A 25,353-nucleotide genomic window follows, 5' to 3' on the forward strand; every position below is an offset into this window, starting at 1 on the left:
ATTAGTCTTACAATCGCAAGTAATGCTTTATGGTGAATAGAACTAATTCTAGACCACAGTTGCATGGAATCATTTTTAGCCTGAATTACATGTTACTGAGAATAGAATCTGTATTTCTTTGATTTCCCCATCCTGTATTTCTCCTGGTATTCTTAAGGTCAGTTAAACATAGTAAATAATCTTTGCTTAGCAAGTAACCCAAATCACCATCTTCCTGTCTGATGTAGCTAATAAATTCTAAGCAAACTTCAAACTCCTTGTGAAGCTTCCTAATGGATGCCTCACTGGACTGAAGAGCTTTTGGAAGCAAAATAAAATAATCATCTAAAGTTGAATGTTTTTGGATGAAGGTTACTAGGTCAACCCTAAATTTAAAACCATTTTGAGAGACATTTTTTAATGGCACCTAGAAATTATGGCTAAAGGTCAGGCTGTTACATGTGATGTTGGTCAGACCCTTTGATGCTAAAGGTCTACAACTGACTTATGTGTATGATATATTTTTTAAAACATTAGCTGTGATTTAAAGTAGCAAGAGACAGTGTTCAGGCCAGGGAAAATAAAGCCTCCTTTCCAGTTATTTGGTTGAAATGGTTTGAGTTCAGTAATTTTATTGAACCTGAAAAAATATTATTAATAGCTGCCTCCACAAAGGGAAAGGGGGAAGCTTGCCCCTGTCAACTCCTGCTTAGGAGTTTCTGAGACATTTTGAGATTGCAAGAAAACTGTGGATGAAATCTATGCCAATTAAAGATCCTGTGTGTTTGGAACCATTTAAAAATGCTGTGCAGGGCTCAAAGGAATTAGTAAAGCCTGCTGCAGTACAGCTACATTATTAATCTCTGAAGAGAATAGATACCAGATGTTCACACTGCCTAAAGGACACCCCAGTGTTCTTGACAGTCTCAGTCATATTGTCATTAAATAGATTCAAATGCCTGAAATGATCGTGGGTGAATAGGCTACATGGTTTGTACATCCGAAATTATTAGTAATAATTTTTGAAGAGATGCACTATTTTTGATAGGCTGAAAAAATAAGCACATTAAAATTTTTTAAAAATTATAAACTTTTTAAAAATTATAAAAAGTTGTCTAAAGCAAAATAGTAGAAATTCTTTGCCTGGTTTCTAAAAATTTTCTTCAGCTGGCCCAGTGATAGTCATATCCAGACTAAGTGATTATCTTTTTTTTTTTTTTTAAATGAATTTATTTCCCATAATTCTAGAGGCTGAGAAGTCCAAGATCAAGAAGCTGACTGATTTAGTTCCTGGTCAGAGTTCTCTCCTGCCTTGCAGACAGCTGTCATCTTTTTTTTTTTTCTCTAATTTTTTTTTTATTGTGGTAAAATACACATATTATAAAATTTACCATCTTAACCATTTTTAAGTGTATAGTTAAGTGGTGTGAAATACATTTGCATTGTTGGGCAACCATCACCACCATCCAACTTCATAACTTCATCTTGTAGAACTGAAAGTCTGTATCCATTAAACAGTAATGCCCTGTTCCACCTTCCCACCAGCCCCAGGAACCACCATTCACCTTTCTGTCTCTATGATTTTGACTACTGTAAGTGGGAAATTATTGTCTTTTAATTAAGTCCAATATTGTGAAATAATGAAAAATGAAATATTTTCTTTATTAATTAATTCATTCAAGAAATATTTCCATGAGCTTGGTGTTGAGGATTTAGTAGTAAACAAAGCAATAATGGTCTCATGGTGCTTAGTGAAAGAAGCAAACGTTAGTCAAAAATTACCCCTATAAATAAGTAATTGCAAACCATGCTACATGGTTTGAAGAGAACATACTGGGTACTGTGACCATGTTTGACATGGACACCTGACCTAGAATTAATGCTATGGAATCATTTCTTCAACCATATTTATTGAGCACCTACTTTGTGTCAAAAAGCAAAACAGATTACAATGGTCATTTAAAGTATTACACCCATGAATCTCAGTTTGGTAGTCCACAAGATATTAGAGACAACAACAAACAACTTAAAAATAAACTAAAAATAAGAAGATTATTTTAGTCTTCCTTCAAATATAGCTTCTGTTCAGTGTCCTCAGGGGCATTTGAGTGCTGCTTAAGATTTTATAACATGTCTAAATATTTCTGTATCACTGATTTTATTGCAAAAATTCCATTAGAAAAGTAGTATTGTGACATTTTCAACACTTTAAAAAACACAGAAAGGTGGGATGAGTAATAGGGACACCCTGATTCCAAATATCTTAACATAAACCTCATTGTGTTTTCCCTGTGGCCATCAGCCTATTTTACCTTCCTTCTCTGCCAGGCCTAGTACGGTAAATAGTAGTCTTTGTTCACTCTCTCTGTTAGAGCGACCTTATCACCCAATTTTCTAATGACAGCTAAAAATTAATTTTGAGCTCTCCCTTCTCTTTGCTATTTCTCTCCCAAACTAGCAGGCAACCTGCTAGCACTCTGTTTTCACAAACTTCAGAAAAGAGCCGAAAGAAGAGAAATGTAAATTTTTCTCTTTACATTCACCAGTTCATAGCCTGGAGAATTTGTTTTTGATTTTATTATTTTCCCTGCAAAATATATTTCTAGTGTGATCCAGCTAGTCACACAAGCTGTAAACTTAGTAATAATTGGATACTGTCCTTCTCCTTCACTGCCCCACTGTCACTACAATCAGTGAATTCTGTTCTCTTAATCATGCTATAATCTCTCCCCAGCTCTCCAATTCCATTACCGTGTCTTCATTTAGAGCTTCATCAATTCTGTTCCAGTATATAGTTTTCCATCTGACTACCTCTTTTCATACTACCTCTTATCCCTACTCCCTTCAGCCTGCGTCCAGAACTATCTTCCTAAAACACAAATCTCATCATGTAACTAGGCTGCTTAAAAGCCTTCAGGTGGCCCCCAATGATCACATCATCTAAAATGCCCCTGACGGCAGTACCTCTCTATTGGGAACCACTGGGTTACTTGACAACAAGATGAAAAAGCAAGGTAATTGATAACCAAAATAAAATTAATCCTTGAACTAAATTTAAATTTTATTAGCATTTCATATCTTCATGAATTTTTAGAGTCTATAGATTTATGCTAATTTCATATATGTTCTAAACTCCCTGCTTTTCAAGATAAGTATTTTAATTATTATTTTTATTTCAAGGACCACTTAATAATGCTGAATGAAGCATGGGAGAATGTTTGCCAAAAACGACGATTTTCTTTTTGTTATAGTTACTCTTAAACTCTTTGTCTTGACTCTCAAGTTTGCCTCTTTGGACTCTTTTTTGCAGTAATTGAAATCATGTCATCAGCATATTAGGGGACACTTGTCCTTTTATGTGCAATGGCAGGAGTGCAGAGATAACAATAAATTCTCAAACCATATTAAACATCAAATATAAACATTAAAAGTAGTCTAAGAAAATTTTTTCCACTGGACCAGTCATCGAGAAGACCATTCTGATCTGCTAATTCTAACTCAGGTAGCACTGAAAATACAATAAAAACAAGTATTAATTTCATACAGTTAGTTCATAATCAATTTTCAATCACAGAGTTAGATCTAAGCCGATTAGAGTTGCTAAACCTTACATTGATTTTGGTATGTTTATCAGTAAGGTAAAAAAATAATGTAATGTGGTAAGTAGAAAAATGATGATGCCTAAAATCTGTTGCCTCTTCAAATAAAATATTAGATCAAGAGACTAAAGCCTGCAGTTTATTAAAAAAAAAAATCTCAGCTCCTTGTTTAAGATGATAGACGGAGCATACATGTTTGTTTTCCCTCTTTCCCAAGAGACCCTTTTAAAATATAGTAAGAAAAAGAAGAAAGAGGAGGAGGAGAAGTAAAAGAAGAAACCCACTGCAAAGAGAACTGGAGTAGGGTAGGGAGTCTTGAGCAGAAAAGGAAGTTTAAACAATTTTTCCAAGAAAAAAAATGGGTGGAAATGCATTAGTGGGTATGACTGATTAAAGAAAGCTGCAGCCCAAAATATGTACAAAAAAGAGTCGTTGCAGAGAAGCTCAGTGGAATTACAAAGAGACTCAGAGCTCAGCAAGAGTAAAATGGGGGACTGACAGCAGGTGCTTAATTGAAAGTCTAAAGAACAACTGGACCAATTTTACATCTTTCTCACCTTCATATTTAGAGTGATAGATCATCAGTTACCGGTAGCAAAAAAAGTCTAGTAGACTGCTCTGTTAAGATATTAAAACGCCTGTCTAGGAGAATTGGGGCTGCTATGGAGGCATTGATACTCCAGAGTAAACCCCATTCAGGTGTTCAGGGAACCCAGGACAAACTGTGCACCAGCAGCCAAAGACGACACATTCTTAGAGCTCCCTGGAAGCTTTTTTTTTTTAGAACAGCTTTTGTATTCAGAAATAAAACTTACTGAGGAAACAAACCTATACTATACCTGATAGACATGTAGGATAACTGACTCAGGCCTTCATTTTTAAATAGGAACTGTTGGTCTAACATCACCATAGACACGAAGGAAACCAAAAGCTTGAACGAAAAAAATCAAAAGGAGGAGAACAATTGCTCCAGAGGGAGCAGAGATATTTTAGAAAATCATAGAAAAACTAAACTAAAACAACCAACTAATTCATATTTTCAGAGATATCTAAGAATATATTTCATTTATAAAATAAGATGATGCTGTTTAAAAAATACCAACAGACCAAAAATAATGTCAAAAAAAATTACCAAAAGATACTTGCAATGTAATAATGCCTTTATATTAAAAATTTAAGCATTTAAAACATTATATATATTTTTCTGGATGTAGATATATATAAAAGATAATTCAAAACAAGTGTGGAAATGGTACATAAACAATTATCTTTGGGGCACCAGGAGGTATAAAAGTAGAGGAGAAGGTTAGAGGCAGATCTGGCTGTAACTGTAACATTTTACTTTGTTAGAGAAAGAGAGAGAGAGAGAAATCTGAAGCAAATATAGAAAACAATGTTATTTTTTATAACTGGGTAGATAATATCCATTATGTCATTCTGTATCTATATGCAGAATATTTGCATGTGCCTTGTAATTAAAAATCCAAAAGTTAAAATTTTGAAATACAGAAAAAGTTTATACAATTGTATAATAAAATCATGATCCAAACAAGAAATAAAAGGAAATGTAGCATGCCTTTTAACAGATGATGCAGTGTAAAAAGGAAAATAAATTTGACTTTAGCCCTGGGTTTATGACAATTGGACCCTGGAAAAGGAAGCATAATCCTAGCATTCTTTAGTTTAGCAGTAAGCAGCAAGTGTTATATATAGCATAATACACGTGTTGTTTACTTGTTTTCAACTCTTAGAATCTATAGAAAGCACAGAAGGCTTCATTACTGTTGGCCATTAGAATGAGGAAAGGATAGGTGGAGGGAGAGTGAGGGTGCCAAGACCGTCTTACAGAGTAGAGAATCCAGTGGTCTTGTCTTAAACTACAGGATGTTCATTTGTTCATTTATCAGATAGTTTTTGGGAACACCTTTTATGTATTATGACAGGCACTATTTTAGTTGGTTGGAAATACAGTGGTGAACAAAACAAACTTCTATTTCAAGAGGCAGACATCACTAAATGAGTTTTAAAGGGATTAAACATAGTATAAGTCTCAAAATCTGGAAAGAAGGAGGAGAGTTTAGTGTAGATATAGATACTAAATCTTCATCTTTCACAAAAAGAGATAAATTCATAATGTCTAAAATAGTACTTCCAGTGGTGGAAATGTTATATATCTGTGGAAATTATGGCGGAAACGTTCTTGGTCCTCAACCTCTGGGCAGTGGACCGGTACTGATACACAGCCTGTTATAGACCAGGCCACTGAGCTCTCCCCACCTCCACTGTGGAAAAATTATCTTCCATGAAACTTGAGGGGGGGTGCACGGCAGGGGGTGTACAAAGCTTCATCTGTATTTGCAGCCACTCTCCTCCCGCTCGCATCTCCATCTGAGCCCCCCCCCATGCCTCCCCAACTCCCCATCCCATGGAAAAATTGTCTTCCATGCAACCAGTCCCTGGTGTCAAAAAGGTTGGGGACTGCTGTTCTAGGTGACATGTGGCTGGTAACTATTAGACAGTGCAGATTTAAAATGAAACAATGAAGAGGTAGCAGCATAAGCATATATTTTTTAGAATTAAACAGAAAACCTATGAATTATGGTCACCTGTGGGCATGGGGAATTGAAAGAAAATATTTCATTATGAGCCATCTTGCACTGATTTTCTACTACATACATGTATTTGGTTGATTACTAGTTAAACTTTTAGAACACTATTGCAACCAAATGGGTCCTTGAGGAGGAATAGAGAATTATCCTTTTTAAAATGAGATAAAAGTTATACTTGAAGTGTCAGTTCGAGTGAATAAAATTTGGCAAGGAATCAGGGCTCTAAGCTTCAAACAATTCTTTTTAGCAGAGGTTCTTCATACACAGTTTTATTATTTATCTTGAGGTAGCTAATAAGGTAAATTGTGATCTCTGAGGTTAACATTTAGCAGCAGAAAAACCAAAAGCTTCAAATTTTGCAACATTGCTCTAGAATTGTAGAGCCATGAGAACTGGTACATGCACAGAAATAAGGATCTGGATCTCCAGCTTGCCTCACCAAAACTGTGCCAAAATATATATATCATCCTTATTAAATCATCACCCAAGCCTAACTAGGATTCATTGTGCTCAAACTGATTTTACATTTGTAAAAGTAACAAAATATTTGTAATTACCTTTTAATTCAATAAATTCTTATTCATGAATAGTTTCTACTGTGTTCTCCTGATGGGTTAGTAGCTCATTTACTGAGGTTTCTAATGTTTATTTGGGGCTGGGGAAGGATTAGGGGAACTTGAAACCACATAGCAGTCCTTGTTAAATTAATAAGAATAGGAGAATGAGGGCCACATTTTCTAGACATGGTACAGATAGAATTGGCTTCAACTTGCTTATAATCTTTTGCGATTTTAACAACTTGTTTCACTGATATTTGAAAAGAAGGAAGAACGGGTTGGGATAGAGAGCTGAGAAAGTTTTTCTCAGGAGGCAGTTGGAGTGAAACATTTAAAATTTGTCAACAGAACCCTACTTGTGGAGAGCCGTGTCACTGTTCAATTGTGGGTTCAAGTAGACTCAGAGCAGCTTTTATAGGCTACATTATGGGTTGGGAGGGAATAATTCTTTTTACTGCAATATAAAAAAAATCCATTCTGGTATAAATGGTAACAAGCACCAAGGAGCTACTCCTACTAATCTGGATCCCTTGTTCTTAGAGATGTAAGTGAGCATATCCTGGATTTGCTGCGCATTATGTGAGAAATATTAAATTATATCTGCAGGTTAGTGTGGCCTTATGGTTGAATAAAATTGAAGCAGAACTGCCATATTCCAACGTTTCTGCTCCAGTAGTAGTAGCTATATTTATCTGCTGTCTGGAAATGGGAATTCTTTGAAGGGTGAGCCTATTTACTGAAAATAAGATATTCTTGGTAATAATGGGCTAACATCTAAAAAGTACAGTTTATATTCTTTGAAATGAAATGATAATAGGCCCAATCCAATCTCATCAAATAGAAACAAAGAGATGTGTTGGGGGTGGGGTGAGCCGACTCTGTTTATACAGGTTTTCACATGACTTTTCTTTTAAAAAGTGCACGGAATGCATCCAAAACAAATAATGTTTTGTTAGATGAGAAGACCAAAAGGAAAATCCCAGAGAAAGGAGGATGGATGATCTTTCTTTAATGTCAAAACTGACATAAACACACTCCCCTTCCCCCACCCTTTTGCTCAAGATAATTTTCTCAACAAGAGGCAGATTGCTTCAGTCTTTGCCTATCACCCTTTGAAGCACTTTCCTTATTATTAGGAGTGGGGGCAGGGTTTCCTTTGAGGATTTTTACAGCAGTGAAGAGAGTTCCTCCTTTAAATACTTTCACATGATGAGGGAATTCTGCTTTCAAAGTGCTGTCATCACTGTGGCTTCTCTGCTGCAAGACAGTTTATTCTTGGGCAAAGGAAGGTCCTTCTTAGTTTGATTGTCATTAAGGACTTACCTTTCTGATAGATTCTCTTTCTAGAGAGCTTCACTTTTTCAGAAACCTAGCAAAGCAACTCAGCATTCTTCTTTGTTAACTTTATCGGTGAAGTTAGCCATGATTCCCTTTTGAAATGTGTTCTGTCACCCAGGGTTATAAGTCTTCTACATGGCTTCTCTTGTTGATCTCCACTAATCAGTGTTTGGGTTGACATACTGAGTATTCCATTTTGAAGACTGCATTTCCTCGACAGTGCAAAGGGACATTGTGAATTTCGGGTAGTTTTAAAATGTCTTTGTTGATTTTGATTTTTGTTTTTTTTAAAGTGTCTCTTCTAATGTTTAAATAATGCCATGGTAAACAACAGATACACTGTTCAAGTGTCAGCAGTTTCCCAGAAACACTGAACTCTTTTGAGAACCCCTACTCTGTTTTACCCCACCTCACTCTCCCCTTTTCTTAAATATAGACTTCTGGAAAATTCTTTAAGTATTTCATTTGATTAGACAAAATGTATAGGGGTATGGTTTAACAGCTCATTTGAAAGCAGTTCTTCTCTTTTAAAAATCTTTGGTAGACAATGATTTATAATTAGTAGGAAAGAGTTAGAATTAGGAAACTCCAAATATAATTGACAGTTTTTTTCAGTGTTACTACTTAAGGGTAAGTTTCTAAGCTTTTGTGGTTGTTTTAGATAAATGAATAAAAAAATTATGTCTCAAACTAGATTATTACATTATTTCTATCAACATTCTTGGACTTTTCCTTTGAACAGTTTGGTCATTACAAGGTGAAAGAATCAGTGTTGTTTAACATTAATTATCTGCTTCCACCCAGAGGCCCCAAGTGCAAAAGTGAAAACTATCAACTAATTGAGATAGGACAGTAAACTTATTTCTTAAAGCCTGTGATCTCCATCCTTCAGAGTATTCAAATGAAAGTTCTCTCAGCCTTTTTTTGAGGAAGAAAATGGAACATAAGAAGAGAGTCTTAGACAAAAGTCAAAATACCCAGCTTCTAGATTTAGCTCTGCTACTTACAGCCTGTGTAACCCTGGCAAGTAGCTTATCCTTCTGCTGTCCCTCTCCGCCCCACCAAAACCTTGTTAAAATGAGTGACCTAGATGAACTTCGTGTTTCTGCCATCCTGAATACATAATAAGGCTACTTCTCCACCTACATGGGGAGGCTTAATTGCAATGATTGAACCAAGTCAGATACTGCAGTGAGAAATGAGCAGTGAAAAAAGGAATATGATTATATTCTTTCTCTTTCTTGTGGGACTCTGTGATGTACTATAATTACTCATCCCACTTGCTTATTTAAGGCTAACTGGAAATCAATTTAATAAACATTTGAGTTGTGCCTTTGTGCTGGACACGATAGTAGGCAGTGTGAACGCTCAGCTTGACGACTTTGACTCCTCCTTCAATGTGCTTAGCACCTACTAAGGGAGGAAAGCATGAAAATAAATTATAAATCTAGTGTGACAACTAGAACAGGATAAGTAAATATAAGATGCAGCATAGCATAGAGGGAAAATATATGTGTATATATATTTCTCCATACCTACTTTGAATTCTAGAAATAGGAAAATGTGTTTGTGCTGGGGTAAGGTAGTGTTATGGTAAATTTAAAACAATAATAACAACAAAACCCCTAAATCTCTTCACCTGTTTACCACTGAATCAAGTGTGTCCCCCCCATAATATTAGTTGCCTTAAACTACAATCAAATGAGTTATGCCATGGAAGATGAAAAAGAAAAATACAGAATGTTTCCTTTCTTTTCATAGATAAATGACTTTATTTTTCAGTGCCCTCAAATATCACCATTAAACTTGCCTTCACTATCAATTGGAACTTCTGTCATTGAACAAAGAAGAACACCTAAATGTGTCAAGTAATTATTGTAAACCAAACATTACAGCCTAGAATATATTCAAGTTCTCTTGAGGATTTAGAAAATAGGGAGAGATGAGTTTTCTTTAAAATGCTAGTCAGCATAATTAGTATTTATGAAATGTTATAGTCTGGAAGGTTATGGTTTTCCTGGCAATTTGTAACAATCTTGAACTGAAATCAAGAAAGTGGAAAGTGTTTAAACTCTTGGTGTTAAACCTATCACTGATTATGAAAGCAATATTCTTGCATTATGGAAGATGAGGGAGTTTGGGAGAGTTTCTTGTAAAAACTTGGCCTGAGCTCATTTGTTTTGTTTAAAACTGGAAATCATATTGTTGAAGTTTGCATTCTGTTTTCTTTCAGTAGGTATATGAACACAAACCACCATGTTCTTAAACAGCTTCCTCCTTTCTGTAGGAATAAAGTTGGCTTGTGAAAAGAAAAAAAAAGTTGCACCAGCAATTCAGCAACATCGCACCTCTTTCATCATTTGGGGGATGCAGGCTTCAGTTCAGTAACTCCAGACACATTTTTGGGAAATGTAAAAACATGCCTATAAGTACTGAACATAAAACCTGATTGTACACTCAAAACATTTGTGCAGTATCATGGTCCACTTACCATTGAGTTTCTTAAAGTGTGCATATATTTTAAAAATCATTAGAATAAATGAAAATTGGAACAAGATGCTATTTAAGAGAAGGTGCTACCTAGAGATGCCTGAGCAATGATGCTCTGTGAATTTCTCCTGTGAAGTGAGCAAGTCTCCTGACCATAGAAATGGAAAGACAGTGTGCTTTGCAGATCCCTTGCCCCAGGATATTAGATTAAGATGGAGACAAAAGGATATTTGGAGTTTTTCATTTTTAACCACCCAGACTAAGTACTGAAAAAGAATGCCTTCTAAGGAGACATGGAATAGTTGAAAAGTTAACAGCTAGACCAGTTGATTGTGTTTTGGAAAATGTCACAATGGTAGATTCATCGTGCTGCGGGACCATGCCCAGTGACTCTGAAGACAAGAGAAAGAGTGAGGAGAGAGAGTTTTCTAAGTTTGGGAATGCTCTAGAAAACCACTGGACGGTCTAAGAATGTCTCATGAAACACAGAACCCTAATGCAACTGTAATCTAAAATGTGAGGAAAAGGTTATTCTTAAAAAATAATTGTACTCTTACAAAATATATTGTTCTTCAGATTTTAACTTTTGCAGGTTGCAAAGTTGAGCATATACTAAGGATTTCCATTATTTGCTTAGTACTTCTTTAAAATTGCATTCTAATCTAAGACTGTGTATCTCTTCCCTCTGTTTTTGGTTTTTGTGCCTGCTCTGCCCCAGGTTGGCCTTCATTCTACGATGTGATCAATTCTGAGGCAATCACATTCACAGATGACTTTTCCCACGGGATGCACAGGGTGGAAACAAGCTGCTCTCAGGTCAGTTAACCCCATCTGAAAACCCAATATGCTGCTCACACTGCAAACACTTTCAAGACTTCTGTTTGTGCTACATATAGCAACTAAGGCAAAGTGACTGGTCACACACAAGAAGGGCAGACAAGCACAATGAAATCTATATAAAGTCTGAATGATATTTGCTCCAGGGCTTTAGCAAGCCTAGAGAAATGTCAGTTATTGGCTTCAATACTTTTAAAATCAGTGGTAAGAGAAAGTCATCTTTAGGTGACTCTATATGGTAGGGAGTGGGCTATTCTGGGGGCAAAAGAAGATTTCATTTCAAGGCATTACATAACCTGATGCTTTGACAATCGCCTTCTCTTTGCAATTCTGTGTACCCACTGTTCAGTTGTAATTCCCCTAATGGCAGTGATTTAAACACAGTCAGTGAAGACCCCAGAAATGGCTTTTCTTGGGTGGATGTGAGGAGGATGGTTGGAGAGAGGCTGTAGGAAGTAGAAGTCCAGGGGAAGGCTGTATGAGGGCAGAGTAGGAATAGGAGATAAGATAATTCTGTCTCTGCTTCCCTCAATATGTAGACTTATCCTCATTTCCAAGAATTTTCTAATTAGTTTTTTCAGTTCTGTCCTAACAAAATTACTGCTTTCTGTAAAGGAGAAAATGAGCCTGTGTGGAGGCAAATATGCCATCCCCAGTCAAGAGATGAACTTGTGGGTATTTTATACTTAAACCCAGAGACATAGTTAGAACCTCCTCATACACAGAAAATAAGCACACATGCTACAGAAATTAGTCCTGTTCTTCTCATCTGCTTTAAATAAGCGAAATGTAAAGTCTGAGTATTGTGGCATTGAAACTCATTGATGCCACAGAGTATTTTGTTGGCAGATCAGTATTTTGTTGGACATATCAGAGGAAAGGGACATAGCTGTAGTAGCAAAGTGATGGCCACGTGGGCCACCTGCTGAATTCTTTGCCCCCTTCATCAGGCAAAAGACTTTTAGGGAGTTGATGGCATATTTACTACCATGTAGGGAGGGAGATTGGTTTGACCCTTAACCATCTGATGAATTTTTCTCATGTTTTTTTAAAAAATAAGGCTGGCAAGTTTACTGTCTTCCAAGGATGAAAACTACTCTCTCCTTTGAAAATTAGATTTCATGTTTTATCTAAATCACATTTTCAGTTCCCCCTTGTTTCACAGAAATGAGTCTTTGAGAATGATAGTGGAATTTTCTAATGCCAGATTTCACTCTGAGATTCTAACTTGATTGGACTGAGAAGCAGCATTTTAGAAATCTCCTCTGGTTTAATGGTCACAATTATCCTATGAGATAGATACTGTTATTCTCCCTTATTTTACAGATGAGGAAACTGAGGCACAAAGAGAGTAATTAAACTTGAGCAAATTTATATGGCTTTAAGTGGTAGACCTGAGACCTGAATTTGGGTAACCAGAGCTCTTTATGGTGCACAGATGAATAGATAGATAGATCGACAGACAGACAGACTGGAAAGAGTTATTAAAGTAAAACAAATCTCGTGATCCCCCAGCACTTGGTTTAATGCAATTCAGTTTTGAATTCAATTGAATTTTAACTGATGATTTTAAAACTGTCACAGAAAGAAATTTTCTACTCAAGCATCTAAAATATTTGACAAGAAGGTAAACTATAAGAGGATGGTACATGGTAATTTGTAACTTATGTACATAGTACTTAGTAAACCTCTTTTTAAGGCTAATAGCTGTTTCTTTTTTTTTTTTTAAGCTGATAAAAGGCTACTATATGACTACTACTCTGCTTTTCACTTAGAGCCCATTTCTAAACATTGAGTCCTATGAAAACTAAATTAGAAAGGTACATAAAAAAGGAGGCATAAGATAATAACTTTCCTTAAAGACTGTATTCTCTGATTTCTTTGTGACTAACTCTTATAATTCACTGTTGAAATACACTTTCTCCTTTCTCTGTGCCAGCCACAGAGATCACATCAGTAGTAGTTAAGGAAAGACCATTACGAAGATGACCACGGTGACCAAAAGGAAAGGAAACCTACAAACAATGCCAAAATTAGGCAGCATTCATAAAAGAAGTCACACTAAACCAAGCATAGCTCTTAGCCCTTTGGTTAAAGCCCAACATGACTGTTGCTGTTCTTTAGGTCCTTTCCTAGCAGTTGTGTGAAGAACTTACACTGACCTGTTCCTTTTTGGCTTCTTTTTATACAGTCTTCACTTCTCATATTTAGAAGGTGTTTGATCCTTTCTTTTATGAATAAAAGTCATAAATTTAAAGAGAAGAGGGGGAGAAATTTGTTCCACTAAGGCACATATAAAAATACCTGCTTTGCATGGTAAGTTCCATGTAGGAGATAATGAGGTTCCAGCACTGAAGAATGGTACGTGTGCTGGACTTTTTCCCCATGTTGACAGAGGGGGATCCCTGCCACCCAAGTACAGGAACTACTCACTAGATTAAAGTGGGCTGAGTTTCTTTCACTTCAGTTTGTTTGTCTTGTATTTCATGCATGTTTATTTTCCTTTTTGTCCTACAGTTCTTTTCAGTTTTTTCTTTTGCTTTTCTCATGCATCTTTTTTATCTTGACTTGAAAAAAAATAACTGATTTACTGGTTCCCATACTAGAGCAACTACTGTGTTTTACTTTCTATTTTCTCATTCTCAGTACAATTTTTCATTATCACTTAAACTTTTTTTTACCTTAAAGTTTTCAGTATATGTAGTTTCTTCTCCTGCTCACAACTTCTCCCATTTTTTTTAGGTTTTTTTTTTTTTTTCTTTTTCTTTTTGATAGTGAGACAGTATGGGAAACTTCTCTGGTTTGCTTTTCCTCTTTCTAAAATTCTTGTTGTATTTTGAATTCATATGGCTTGCTTTTTCTCTGGACTGAATTGCATCAATGTGGTTTGTGTTATGGAGAATCTATTAGATGCTTTTAATATGTCATAGACATTCTCAGTTGGCTGTGTTATGTGGAGTACTTCTTTCCTTGTGGTAAAGATAGAGTAGTGAAATATGAAGACTCTTTTACTGCCAACTTATACAAATAAACTGACCTCCATGGATGATACCAATGTATTCAACCTGTTTGCCTAGCAGCATGGCAATATTTTATTGGTCTATTGGTCCCTAATTCTCGCTTTAGTACTTAGGATCCTTTGTGGTTTTTTTTTTTAATTATGGTGGAGATAACACCATGCATGCAGTGAATTAGTCCTCAAATTTGGGTAGGAATTGTAGACACATTGAGAGCCAAAACCCACACTGCTTCACAGTACATTGTATGTAGTTTGTCCATGTCTCCAATGACTTCTTAGGTAATAATGTTTTTAGTAAAATATCATTGAGAGAGTTGAGATTGGTTTAGTTCTAGCACCACTTTTTCTGGAAGTTTTGCACTCATGTCCTTCTGAAAGAATTGTTGTATAAGAAACCTAGCACACAGCCTGATCTTTGAGTTGACAGCACAGAAAACTAGTAAGGGTGGAAGAGATTCTTCGCTACCTTTATTATGATTGCTGCTTATGGAGGTAACAGGTTACCTTGTTGTATTCTGATTTATGTTGCAATTGTATTTGTTTTTCTTTTGCTGTTCCACCTGCTGAATTGAAGAATTTCATTCCTGTTATCTCTCCCAATGAGGATCTTTATCTTAAATTTGCCTGCTTTGGTGGGCATGTGTATCTTCCCTCAGGCTGCAGCCACTTCCTAATAATTTTCAGTTATAAAGGATTTTCCTTAATTTTATTTAATTTATATTTTCAGCTATAATAAAATACATTGCCTCTATTCCAGTTTCACTGACTACTGTGAATAATTATTTGACAGCTTCTCCCTAATCCTCCAACCCCAGCTTGTTAAGCAACGCTTTGTCAGGAGTTTAAATTCAGTGCAAAGAGGTAAGATTTGCATGGTTTAAGCTGTAGTTCAGCGAAGTAAGTTCCTCCTGGAAATACTTGGAGAATTCTTCCTTCTTGAGATCAAAATTCTACATCTGGAGCAAATGGGAGACTAATAAATCACTTAACTTTTTGTAATAAGCTTTAAGGAAACCATCAGATCCCTGAGTTTACCCAAGTTGGTGTCTATTTATGACTGCTGCTATTACTGCTTGAGTCTATGGTAGAGTCCCTTAGATTTGTTTTAGATCATTAATTTGTTCTAAGTCAAGCAAATAAACAGAAAGGTAAATATGGACCAATACAAAGTATTTTTCAAAAGCTAAGCAGCTTTTGGTAAAACCCCGAACCTTATTCATCTTCGGCAGATGACAACTCGTATATTGCTGATGATTAAAGATACCCACGTGTTACGGTAGGGTTTCAGACTCACAGCCCATCTCTCTTTTTCTTGATCTTTCAGTAGAATCATAATGCTAAACTGGTGACTTTACAGTCATTTCCTTGGCAAAAGATTGATATCACAGGCACAGAGGGGAAAAAAAAGCCCCTACTTACACAAGTGTCTTCAATCACAGTGGGAGAAAACAAAATACTACTGGGCAAAGTAAATTGCTTTTCTTCTTAAAACTGTTTTCTCTTTCCCATCCTGCCCCATGTGCCCAAGTTTAAAAGCCCTGCTTTGAAAGTGCTTCGTATCGTAGATTAAACACTTTAGAGAAAATGACGATAATAAAGGCCAAACATCCTAGGAATAGCTAGGAGAAACCCCTCTAGGACAGTGGGAAATACATCAATGCAGAAATACGTAACTGTGTTGAATACACTGTTTGTGTTTCTTATGCACATAATTGAGAATTGCAGTCAGATTTTAAGGAATTATGTTAAATTTGATACTCAATCACTTATTTTAGGGGCCTCCTTTCCCTTGGTTTTCTGTAGGTTCTTTAGTTGCCCACTTCTCTGAGTGGGAGGCTTAGGTGATAAAGGATTCCTGTGGGAATTTAAAATTTTTCTTTTGAACAGTTAGATAACTGATTCTCTTTAGAATGAGGACTAGAATCTTCAGGTATAGTTCATATTTACCTATAAAATAAAGAAATACATAACCATTAAAAACAGCGTTCAAAATGCACACCAAAGAATCTATCCTAAAATAAATCATCAACAGCAGGTTTCAGAGATTTCTTCACCAGGCAACCAGTTTGTTTCAGTTACAACCAGGTGTGCTGAGAGAGCCCAGCGCATAGCCAGTTGGCTGGGGCCGTGGAGGCAGAGCTCGCAGGCGGCTAAAGAAACAATGCATCACTGACAACTTCCATTCATCATCCCAGCCTTTGGCCAGGGCTAGAAGCTGCAAAGAATGAGCTCCATGTGCGCGTTCCCCTCAGGGAGGAGCCTTCAGGGCTTGTGCACTTTTAAAAGAAACTGGGCAACAGTCTTTTCTGGGAGACTAGGTGTACCTGGGAGGAAGCACAAAAAGGCGCTGCATGGTCAGGCTTCCCTCAGGCAAATGGCCTTGCGGCTTTGTGGGCAATGGAGTGGGCATGTAGGCTGTGCCACAGATACAAATGAATCCCTTGCTAGCTCCTGAAAAAATATTTCTCCTTTCTCTGTAGTATAAGGCTTGTGTGAATCTCCAGAAGACTGTGTGACAAGCATAATGAAGCCATAAGTATAGGGGACTCAAACCTTTTCTGAAGATTTCCCTACCCTCGTCCCCAGCTCATATACTTGTTTGCAAATGATTTTTGTTGCCTTTTCCTAACTATACTTTCTCCTCCTCGCCTCTCTTTTTCTTTTGCCTTGGATTAGGGACACATCTAGAATCAGTGTTTTTCCTTCTGTTTAACCAGAATACTAGATCCAGATTAGCAAATGAAACTACAGATTGAAAAGCAAACTCAGTTCAACAAATTAAATTACCGTAATTGGCATTTTTAAAATATGATTTGGGAAATTAAGACCATATATTTTACTCCTAAATGGCTTCAAGTATATCCTTCCTATGCCTTCTTTTTGGAGTAATGTAAATAGAACTGTTTTCTAAATATGCTCAAGAGATGATTAATAAAGGCAATTATTTATATTGCCTGGCTAGCCGTATTATCTCATTAAACACACACACACACACACACACACACACACACACACACACACACACACACCCCTAAGGTTTTTATGTGTGTGAAAACTTCACCTCTCAGATGCCAGGTGATCAACGTGCCGCAGCTGCTTTTATGAAATCAATAATTGTGCACACACACTGGTCACCAAGAGCACTAGTTCCTGTTGGCCTGCCCGCTGTTCTGGCAGGCAGAAATGGGTGTTTCCTGTGTCCACTGGGCAAGCATATGTAATTTTACTGGTGCATCTTAGCTGCTGATGCCTGAAAATTTGGCCTCAGTTGTTTATAGAAAGGAAAAGCAGTCTGAGCTGTCAGCCTTGATATTACCTAAACCTGCATAGAATGTGGTAAAATAATGCAAGATTTGTTTTTTAGGCCTGTTTCATATTTTCCAGGAAATAGATCAAATCAGTTCAGGGTTCATTTTTAGTTTTTTAATAAGCTGACACAGTATGCTGGCAGTAAAATAAGAATGCACTTTTAACATGGAAGTGCCATATAGCCAAAGTTACCATTTGTGCTATTTATTAATAGCCAGGGAACCCTTGAGAATTGAGTTTAGCACTTTCAACAGGGAAACTAAGATTCTAGTTCTTTCTATTGTAATGAGCACCCTCCCTCATTTCTCTCTGCACATCTCCATTAGGCATCTCAGACCCAGTCCCTGTCAATTCATACTCCCTTTCCCTGTGGTTTATAAGTGTTTATATACTGAAGCAGCACAATGAGATTTAATAAATCATCCATATATACCTTGTCTCTCATATTCTTATCTAAGTCTTGACTCTTCCCTCTCCTTGAAATGCTCTCCCCTAGATATCTACTTCCTTCAGGCCCTTATTCCAAAGTCACCCCAGGGAGGCTTCTCTTATCTACTCTATCTACAATGTCAGCCCCCAACTCTGACACTTCATATTGCTTTCCTTTGTTCCCCCCTCCTTAGCATTGATTTCTACATACCATACTTTGCAGTTCACTTATTGTCTTGAATATTGTCTGTCTTTCCCACCAGCAGGTAAACTCTATGAGGACAGGGATTGCTACCTGTACCTCCAGAGGCTGGGCCAGAGCCTGGCATGTAGCAGACACTCCGTAAATATCTGTTAAACCAGTGAATGAAAGTCATTTACCCCAGGCTTTGGTTTCTTTGTTACATGATGGGTGATGTGTTTTTCACAGCCTATTTGAATGTGGTGGCCTAATGTCTCCATCTCCTTCACCTTCTCTGCTGAGAAAGAGTGGGAGATCTGCAGGTGTGTATACACCGTCATTTCCTGGAGCTATACCCAGCACCCAAGCAGTTAGTGCAAGGCTTTATTCCGTGAGCCAGTCTTTTTGGAGAAACTTTCCCTGGACTTGATTTCTCTTCAACACCATCATAACCAACCATGTCTGGACCCTGGGCCTCTCCTTCCCCAGCTTTTTTAATAGTCAGTAGCATTGATTTTAGCCAAGCAGTTTATTCCTTCTCCCCGTATTACAGTTCATTTGGGTAAAGAAGCCAGCATGACACTCCACCTATTGGAAGCCAGGAAAAAACAATTGTGTGGGCTGGAGACATTTCTATTTGCTACACTTGCAGCCCTGGTGACCATGACATAAATCTATTGAGCCTTGCCATTGCTTCTCTGGGTTCCAAGAACACGCAGTGCTTGTCTGATGTTAAGTTTTACTGTCCATGAAAGCAAACATCACCTCCGTCATGGCCAGTTAAACAGTATCTTTTACAGTGGACTTCTGCATATCTGAAACCCACCCATCCAAAGCCAAAAGTAATGCCGGGGGAGAGATTTTATTCAGCCATGTTTCTTACAAGGGGAGATCAAGGGTCAACTCAATTCATAAAATTACTGCAGTCATTTTTCAGCTGGCTGAGAGACTTCACAATCAGAAAATACAGTGGCTCCGAAATGATTTCTGATATGCACAATTCTAGTGTTTTTCATTCTCAGCATGTGGTACAAAGCCTGCCAGAAACCATCTTTGCAGCTATTGACAGGTGGATCAGGAATCGTCCACGATGGTTCCCATCACTCCCCTCCAGGCTGGCCATCCGTTTAAACTGCCTACTGTGAGTCCCTCCAAGCCTGCTTTGTGCACACTTGCCCTTACCTTTCGTTCTTCTCTTTCAGTGTGGTGCTCACCTTGGGCACATTTTTGACGACGGGCCTCGTCCAACCGGCAAAAGATACTGCACAAATTCAGCGTCCTTGTCTTTCACACCTGCAGATAGCAGCTGCGCCGAGGGAGCCAGTGGGGTGGCCAGCCCGGCCCAGGGTGACAAAACGGAGCTGTAGAGTGACGGAGAGTGACAGAAACAAAGTGTACTTAATGCACAGCTTAGTGAAAAAAAAAAAACAACAAAAAAAACAACAAACAAAAAACAATCAGAATTGTTTATCTTCATAGATATATTTTTCCAAAAACTATAAGGGCAGTTTTGTGCTATTGATATTTTTTCTTCTGTGTAAACAGAGGCCCTGCCCCTCCACGTATTTTGCTATTGACTAGATCAAGGACTATTTATAGCTTTCGCAGTCGGTGATAGCTTTGTGAAACTTCTTCACAAGCCACTTGCATACCCCTTGGCATTCTTTTCTTTGAGCACACAGCTTCCTTTGCAGTATTTTTCTCCCCTTGATTAAGAGGCAGAGGGTGCGTGGTCTTCAGACGTGAAAAGAGATCTCCGAAGTAATGTAGTGACCAGAGCTGGGAAGTGCAGGGCGTGGGGACCTGGGAGACACGTGGCCTTCAGGCCTTTGGACAGATCCACCTACGATAAGGATGGAGAGATGTCTCACGAGACTTCGCAGCTTTGTGGAAAGTTTGAGCTAAGGTCGTTTCTTTTCCTCACTAAAAGGGTGTGAAGGTCTAAAGTCTTTCCTTATGTTAAATTGTTGCCAGATCTGAGGGGGAACACTGAGTGTTGTGGCAGAGAAGTAAACATTACCTCACCTTTAGTCCTTTATTTTATTTTCCATTGAAAACATTGGAATGTAAGACAACTGTAAAATGTTGAGCCCCATTTTGTCCGAAGTTCACAAAGAGGAACACCTGCCCGTTGCCTTTTTATAAGTCCTTCTCTCCACACCTAATACCAGCTGCAGCTGGAAGGGCCTTTGGTCAGTTCCACTGTGTAAAATAAAATACTGGGGACAACGCACTTCATCAAGGCGGCAGAAATGAGAGAGAGCAGAGAAGACCAAGGATGGAGTCTTGGGTACTGAAAAATCCGATGCTGGGCAGAAAAGCCAACAGGATGCTGTACAGAACAAACAGAGCTGACCTCCGGAAAGATGTTGGGGATTAAAGTAGAAATAGCCAGAAGCTCAAGTTCCACACTTGCCACTAATCTGCTGTGTGACAAGGGACAAGCCATTTAGCCTCTCTGTGCCTATTTCTTCCTGTATAAACTGGGACTGATAATATTTGTAAAATGTATTGACACTCTCAGGGCAAAATTACTGTATTGCTATACCCATTAAGATCAGTGTTGCAAAATTAAACTGATCTGGTTCTAATTGCCTCAAAGGCTGAAGCCCGGGCATTTGAAATGGAAAGCAGCAGAGAGAAGGCTGACTTAGCTGACTGATATGGAAACAGTTGGGCCGAGAGCCAGAAATTTTTTGTAGCAATATGGCTAGTTTTACTTTGAGAAGCTCTGCTCGGTTGTTTCATCAGCATTTATCATGGTGCAGTGGGTGCCACTGTGCACAGCAAGGTTTTCACAGGCATGAGCAATGGTGACATAAGGTGATGCGGTTGTAGGTAGCCAGGTGTGAAGGTATGGCGTGTGACTAATGCATATCATGTCTGTAACTAAGAATGCTAATCCTGAAATACAGCTTAAAAAAATACTACTTTTTGTAAATCTTTGAAAGCTTATGAAGACTGATATCTTTCCTTGTAAAAACCAAGACAAAAATAAGAAAGAGGGACACTTGATAATTTTAAAGAAATGAGAAATTAGAATGAAAAGTTGTAACGAATCAAAATGTCAGTGTGGCCCTGTCCACATTCTTCTGTGTCTCCACAAGCATGTCTGGTGAAGCCTTGACATCCCGGGGACTCTTCATTGTCACGTATGCTGCCACTTTGTAATTCCAGAGGAGTCACGCTCCTGTCTGTCTGAGCGTCCACATGCTCCCTCAGCTCTGAGATGTTTCACCCAGGCCCTGGGGTCACCCTGGAATCCACAGGCATCACTGCTCTCCAGCAATGAGGTGTATAATTTAAGACCAGGCAGGCCATCAGCATCCGGATCATCCCAGAAGTCTTTCTCGCCCTCACAGAGGGAGCCCCCATATTTCCCAGCAACCCAAGGATCCCACATTGGGGTGGCTAAAGAAGTGGGTCTCCCAGAGCATCGTCACACCCTGCAGTGCATCCTTCAGAGGCACACGACTGCCCCAGCTATATGCAGTAGCCTCCCCTGGGGTCCGTTGGGTACGAGCCACAGTGTTAGGGTAGGCAAGGAAGATAAATGAGAGACATCTTCCTTCTCCCCAGAGACTGGATGGTCATTGTTCCTTCGTTTTGTTGTAGGACTGAACACTCCGCTTAAAAGGCCTGTGTACAGACCTTTTTCTAATCCTCAGTCTTTGTTTCAAGGAAAGCCAGTTTTTCTTCTACCACGTTTTCCACCATCAACTTTAAGAAAAATGCAACATCCATTGAAAAAAAAAAAAAGCGGGGTGCGCGCATGTGGTTTAATTCCAGATTGCCTTTGGGTTTAAGTGGTATCAAATTTCAGTATATTTCTGTCTTATGTTAAAGAAATATATTACTAAAATGTCAGTGAGCAATAATGTCAGCTGTCGAGCACTAGATTTATTTTTGCAGGATATGGAGTGCAATGAACTGAGTCAATATGGTGAGGTGTATGTGATCTGTGGAAGTTATGCCATTTAACATAGGAAGTGCAAGGGACTTTCCCTCTCTGCACTCCAGCTCTCACCGTACCATTGGAAGATGCAGAATTCTGCCGGGCGCAAAAACTATAGCAGGATGGATACTTCATGCAGAACGGATCTGAAGAAAGCAGCAATATCTCTGTCACATTAGAGAACATTTCTATGTGTTTAAACTCTTCACTTCTTAAATGCATTTAAATTCTTAACGCAGAGGACGTAGCAATTTGAAAACCTCTCCATGTTAATTGTGTTTAAAATGTCTTGCTTTAAACATGAAAATGATGAAGGGGGATAACCTTTTGTTCTGAAGGTCAAATATTATTTTTGCCTTAGATAGCTTTGTAATAATATTTCTCCAGACAGTTGAAAACTTTTGAAAAAAATGACATGAAATTTTCATTAAAAGCCCATTTCCTATGTTTATTATATACAGAAATTATACAATAAAATTGCTTTATAAAAATGTTTTCTTCTCTGAATTCTAAAGACTCCCCTTATTTTTAGCATAGCTGGGTGGACTGGAGTTTGTAGTAGACTGCTCTGTTTACCTCCTTTCCCAGCCGACAAGTCTGTAGTTTGTAATCAGGGGCCTTTAGTCAGATGTAGCTTTTGGAAGTTGGGTCTCTCACAGTAGGGTCAAGTCCAACTCTCCATACCCCATTCCCTAGGAGAGGCCTCCAGGGATCTGAAAGACTGGAGGAAAGGGAAACATTTGTAGAATTATTCAACCTTCACCTCACCTCAGCAAAATCTTCAGCAGCTTGTGTATGGTTTTGTGCTTAAAATATGGACTTTGGGAAGTTCCACCATGACAACTCTATGGATAAAAATATGGGAATGATACCACGCTGGTGCCTAGGCTTCTGTTTAAAAATTTGACAGGAAGTTATTATCTGGGGTTGGTTTCCAGGGAAATACGTTAGGAGTTCCCCACTGCTCACAGATGAATTCACCTTTAAATGTCATCTCTACAGATGAGCTTTGGTATAGTATTACTTGTTGCACTGTTTAATTATTCATTTGTTTTGTTGATTTATTTGTTTTGGGGAGGAAAAGAGGAGTGATGAGGACTTTGTTTTTCAACCAATTCTTTAAGTCATATACCTGGGATCCTAAAATTCACAGGCCAGCAATTTCATGTAGCATACCTTAGAACAGCATTTCTCACAGCATGGTCCTCAAACTGAGGCGTTAGCATCATACGGGAACTTGCTAGGAATGCAAATTTTCAGGACTCATCCCAGACTTACTAAAAAAAAAGTTCTGGAATGGGGGCTTTAGCAGTCTTTGTTTTGGCAAGCCTTCCACATGATTCTTGTGCTTGTTCAAATTTGAGAACCACTGCCTTGGAACTTTTAATGAGAAAACTTCAAGTAGTGTTAATTTTAAAAGCATTTATATCTGACCCTTTAAAATGGCTTGTTTTGCCATCACTGGTTTTCTTTCTGTGGGGATGGCTTAAAGAGTTTTCCCATAGCTTCCTGCCTTTCAGCTATTCTTGTCCTTCCCTGCCCATTTATCTTGTTCTGGAGGACTCCCCTGTCCTCATCAACTAGCACCACCTTAATTCCTGTCTGCACTTCCAGGGTGACCTGGGCTGCCTCATGGTGCTTCCCAGTGCCTGTCTAGAACCACAGAATGTCCATGGCGGGGCCATCTGAGTGATTCTAAGATTAGAGAACAAACCTCAGTGTATAAATATACATATGCTCTTTCTCATCTCTTCTAGTTCCTTATACCTGTGCTTTTAAACCATCATCATCATGAAGCTTTTTTAACCTTTCATGAGATTTCTGTGAAGGTGCCAGTTGCCCAAACCTTCATTCTTTTTTTGTCAGAAAACTGTTACCATTGCACAGATCTTAACAACAAAATGACTTCTAGGAGATGCTGGCATATGAAAAAGGTTGAATTTAAAAACTGTTTGGGACCTGCTTACAAGTACCCTGTACTGACTTCCAGCCAGAGCTCATGCTTTACATGACTGATTGAAATTTCACCATTTTGATGTGGGGCCTGAAAAAAATGCTGTCTGTCATAGAAGAGAATTCTGGCAAGAATGCTTCCTATCCATTCGTTCGCAGAGGCTAGTCTTGTCCTGGCCCCATCTTGAGAGGGATTGGCAGCCTGGAGGTGACTGTAGGCTCTGAACCAGGCAGCTCTGACCACGCCCCCCACAAATATCTTGAAAGGCTGTCCTTCAGGTAAGGAGCTTGTATGGAACCATTGTGGGATAAAGCCATAGCGACCCAAGATTTGGGAGCCAAGTAAGATTCTCAGCCCGCATAAGGTTTTCCCAATTTTTAGTTTGATTATGGAACCGTGCAAAGTTGTCAGATGATGGGTGCCAGGGAGCCTCATTCTTATTTTAAGGGTTTTCAACTCCCCTCCCTGTGGTGTCCGGCCCAGCACTCCCAGCAAACACAAACTCACTCTTATTATCATGCAGGCCAAGCAGGACAGATTCTCTGGACTAAGTGGAAGGGCAAGCGAATTAGTCATTATTAAGTGCTTGGTTCAGCACTGTCCTGGCAGGGTAAAGGTACAGAAGTGTAAATAACCAGAAAGCAAAGTAAGAGAAGTTATGTGCATGCTGTGGCCCAGAAGAGAGTTACAAGAGTTAACTTGAAGTTGCCCAAGCTTAATTCCCAAGGCCTTCAATCTCACCATGGGATTCTTTTCACCTTAATGATATTGTATATTCAATAACCTCTATAAATAAGTCAGGCACTTAATTCATTAACTAATGTAAGGCAAGTAGTCTTATCTCCATTTTACAGATAATGGGGCTAAAGCTCAAAACAGTTCATACAAGTTACATGGCTAGTATGTGGCCAAGCTTAAATTGAAATCCAAGTTCACGTGACTTCAAAGGCTGTGTTCCTTACTTCGCCTAAACTACCTCCAGTGTAGGACGTTGGCTGTTTGGATAGTGTTCAGCTGCAGATGAGTTTTCACCTGGAGGGTAAATGTGTACATCATTTTTTATTTATTTCAAGTAAACTGCAATTTGCTCTTCCAAA

General features: G+C 38.3%; 1 protein-coding gene across 2 annotated transcripts in view; it reads left to right on the forward strand.

Annotated features, from left to right (window-relative positions):
• Positions 1 to 25,353, forward strand: part of MSRB3 (methionine sulfoxide reductase B3) — a 294,311-nt gene that overhangs the window by 123,746 nt on the left and 145,212 nt on the right. Inside the window, exons 6-7 of one of the 2 annotated variants that reach the window (XM_012782398.2) lie at positions 11,291 to 11,388; positions 19,550 to 22,795. In XM_012782398.2, coding sequence (XP_012637852.2) covers positions 11,291 to 11,388; positions 19,550 to 19,714 — 263 coding nt within the window. In that variant the 3' untranslated portion in view covers positions 19,715 to 22,795. Of the gene's footprint in view, positions 1 to 11,290; positions 11,389 to 19,549; positions 22,796 to 25,353 lie in introns of those variants that run through there. The other variant, XM_076007462.1, reaches the window with a different exon arrangement.

This window comes from Microcebus murinus, chromosome 10 (genome assembly GCF_040939455.1).
Source record: "Microcebus murinus isolate Inina chromosome 10, M.murinus_Inina_mat1.0, whole genome shotgun sequence".
Lineage (NCBI taxonomy): Eukaryota > Metazoa > Chordata > Mammalia > Primates > Cheirogaleidae > Microcebus > Microcebus murinus.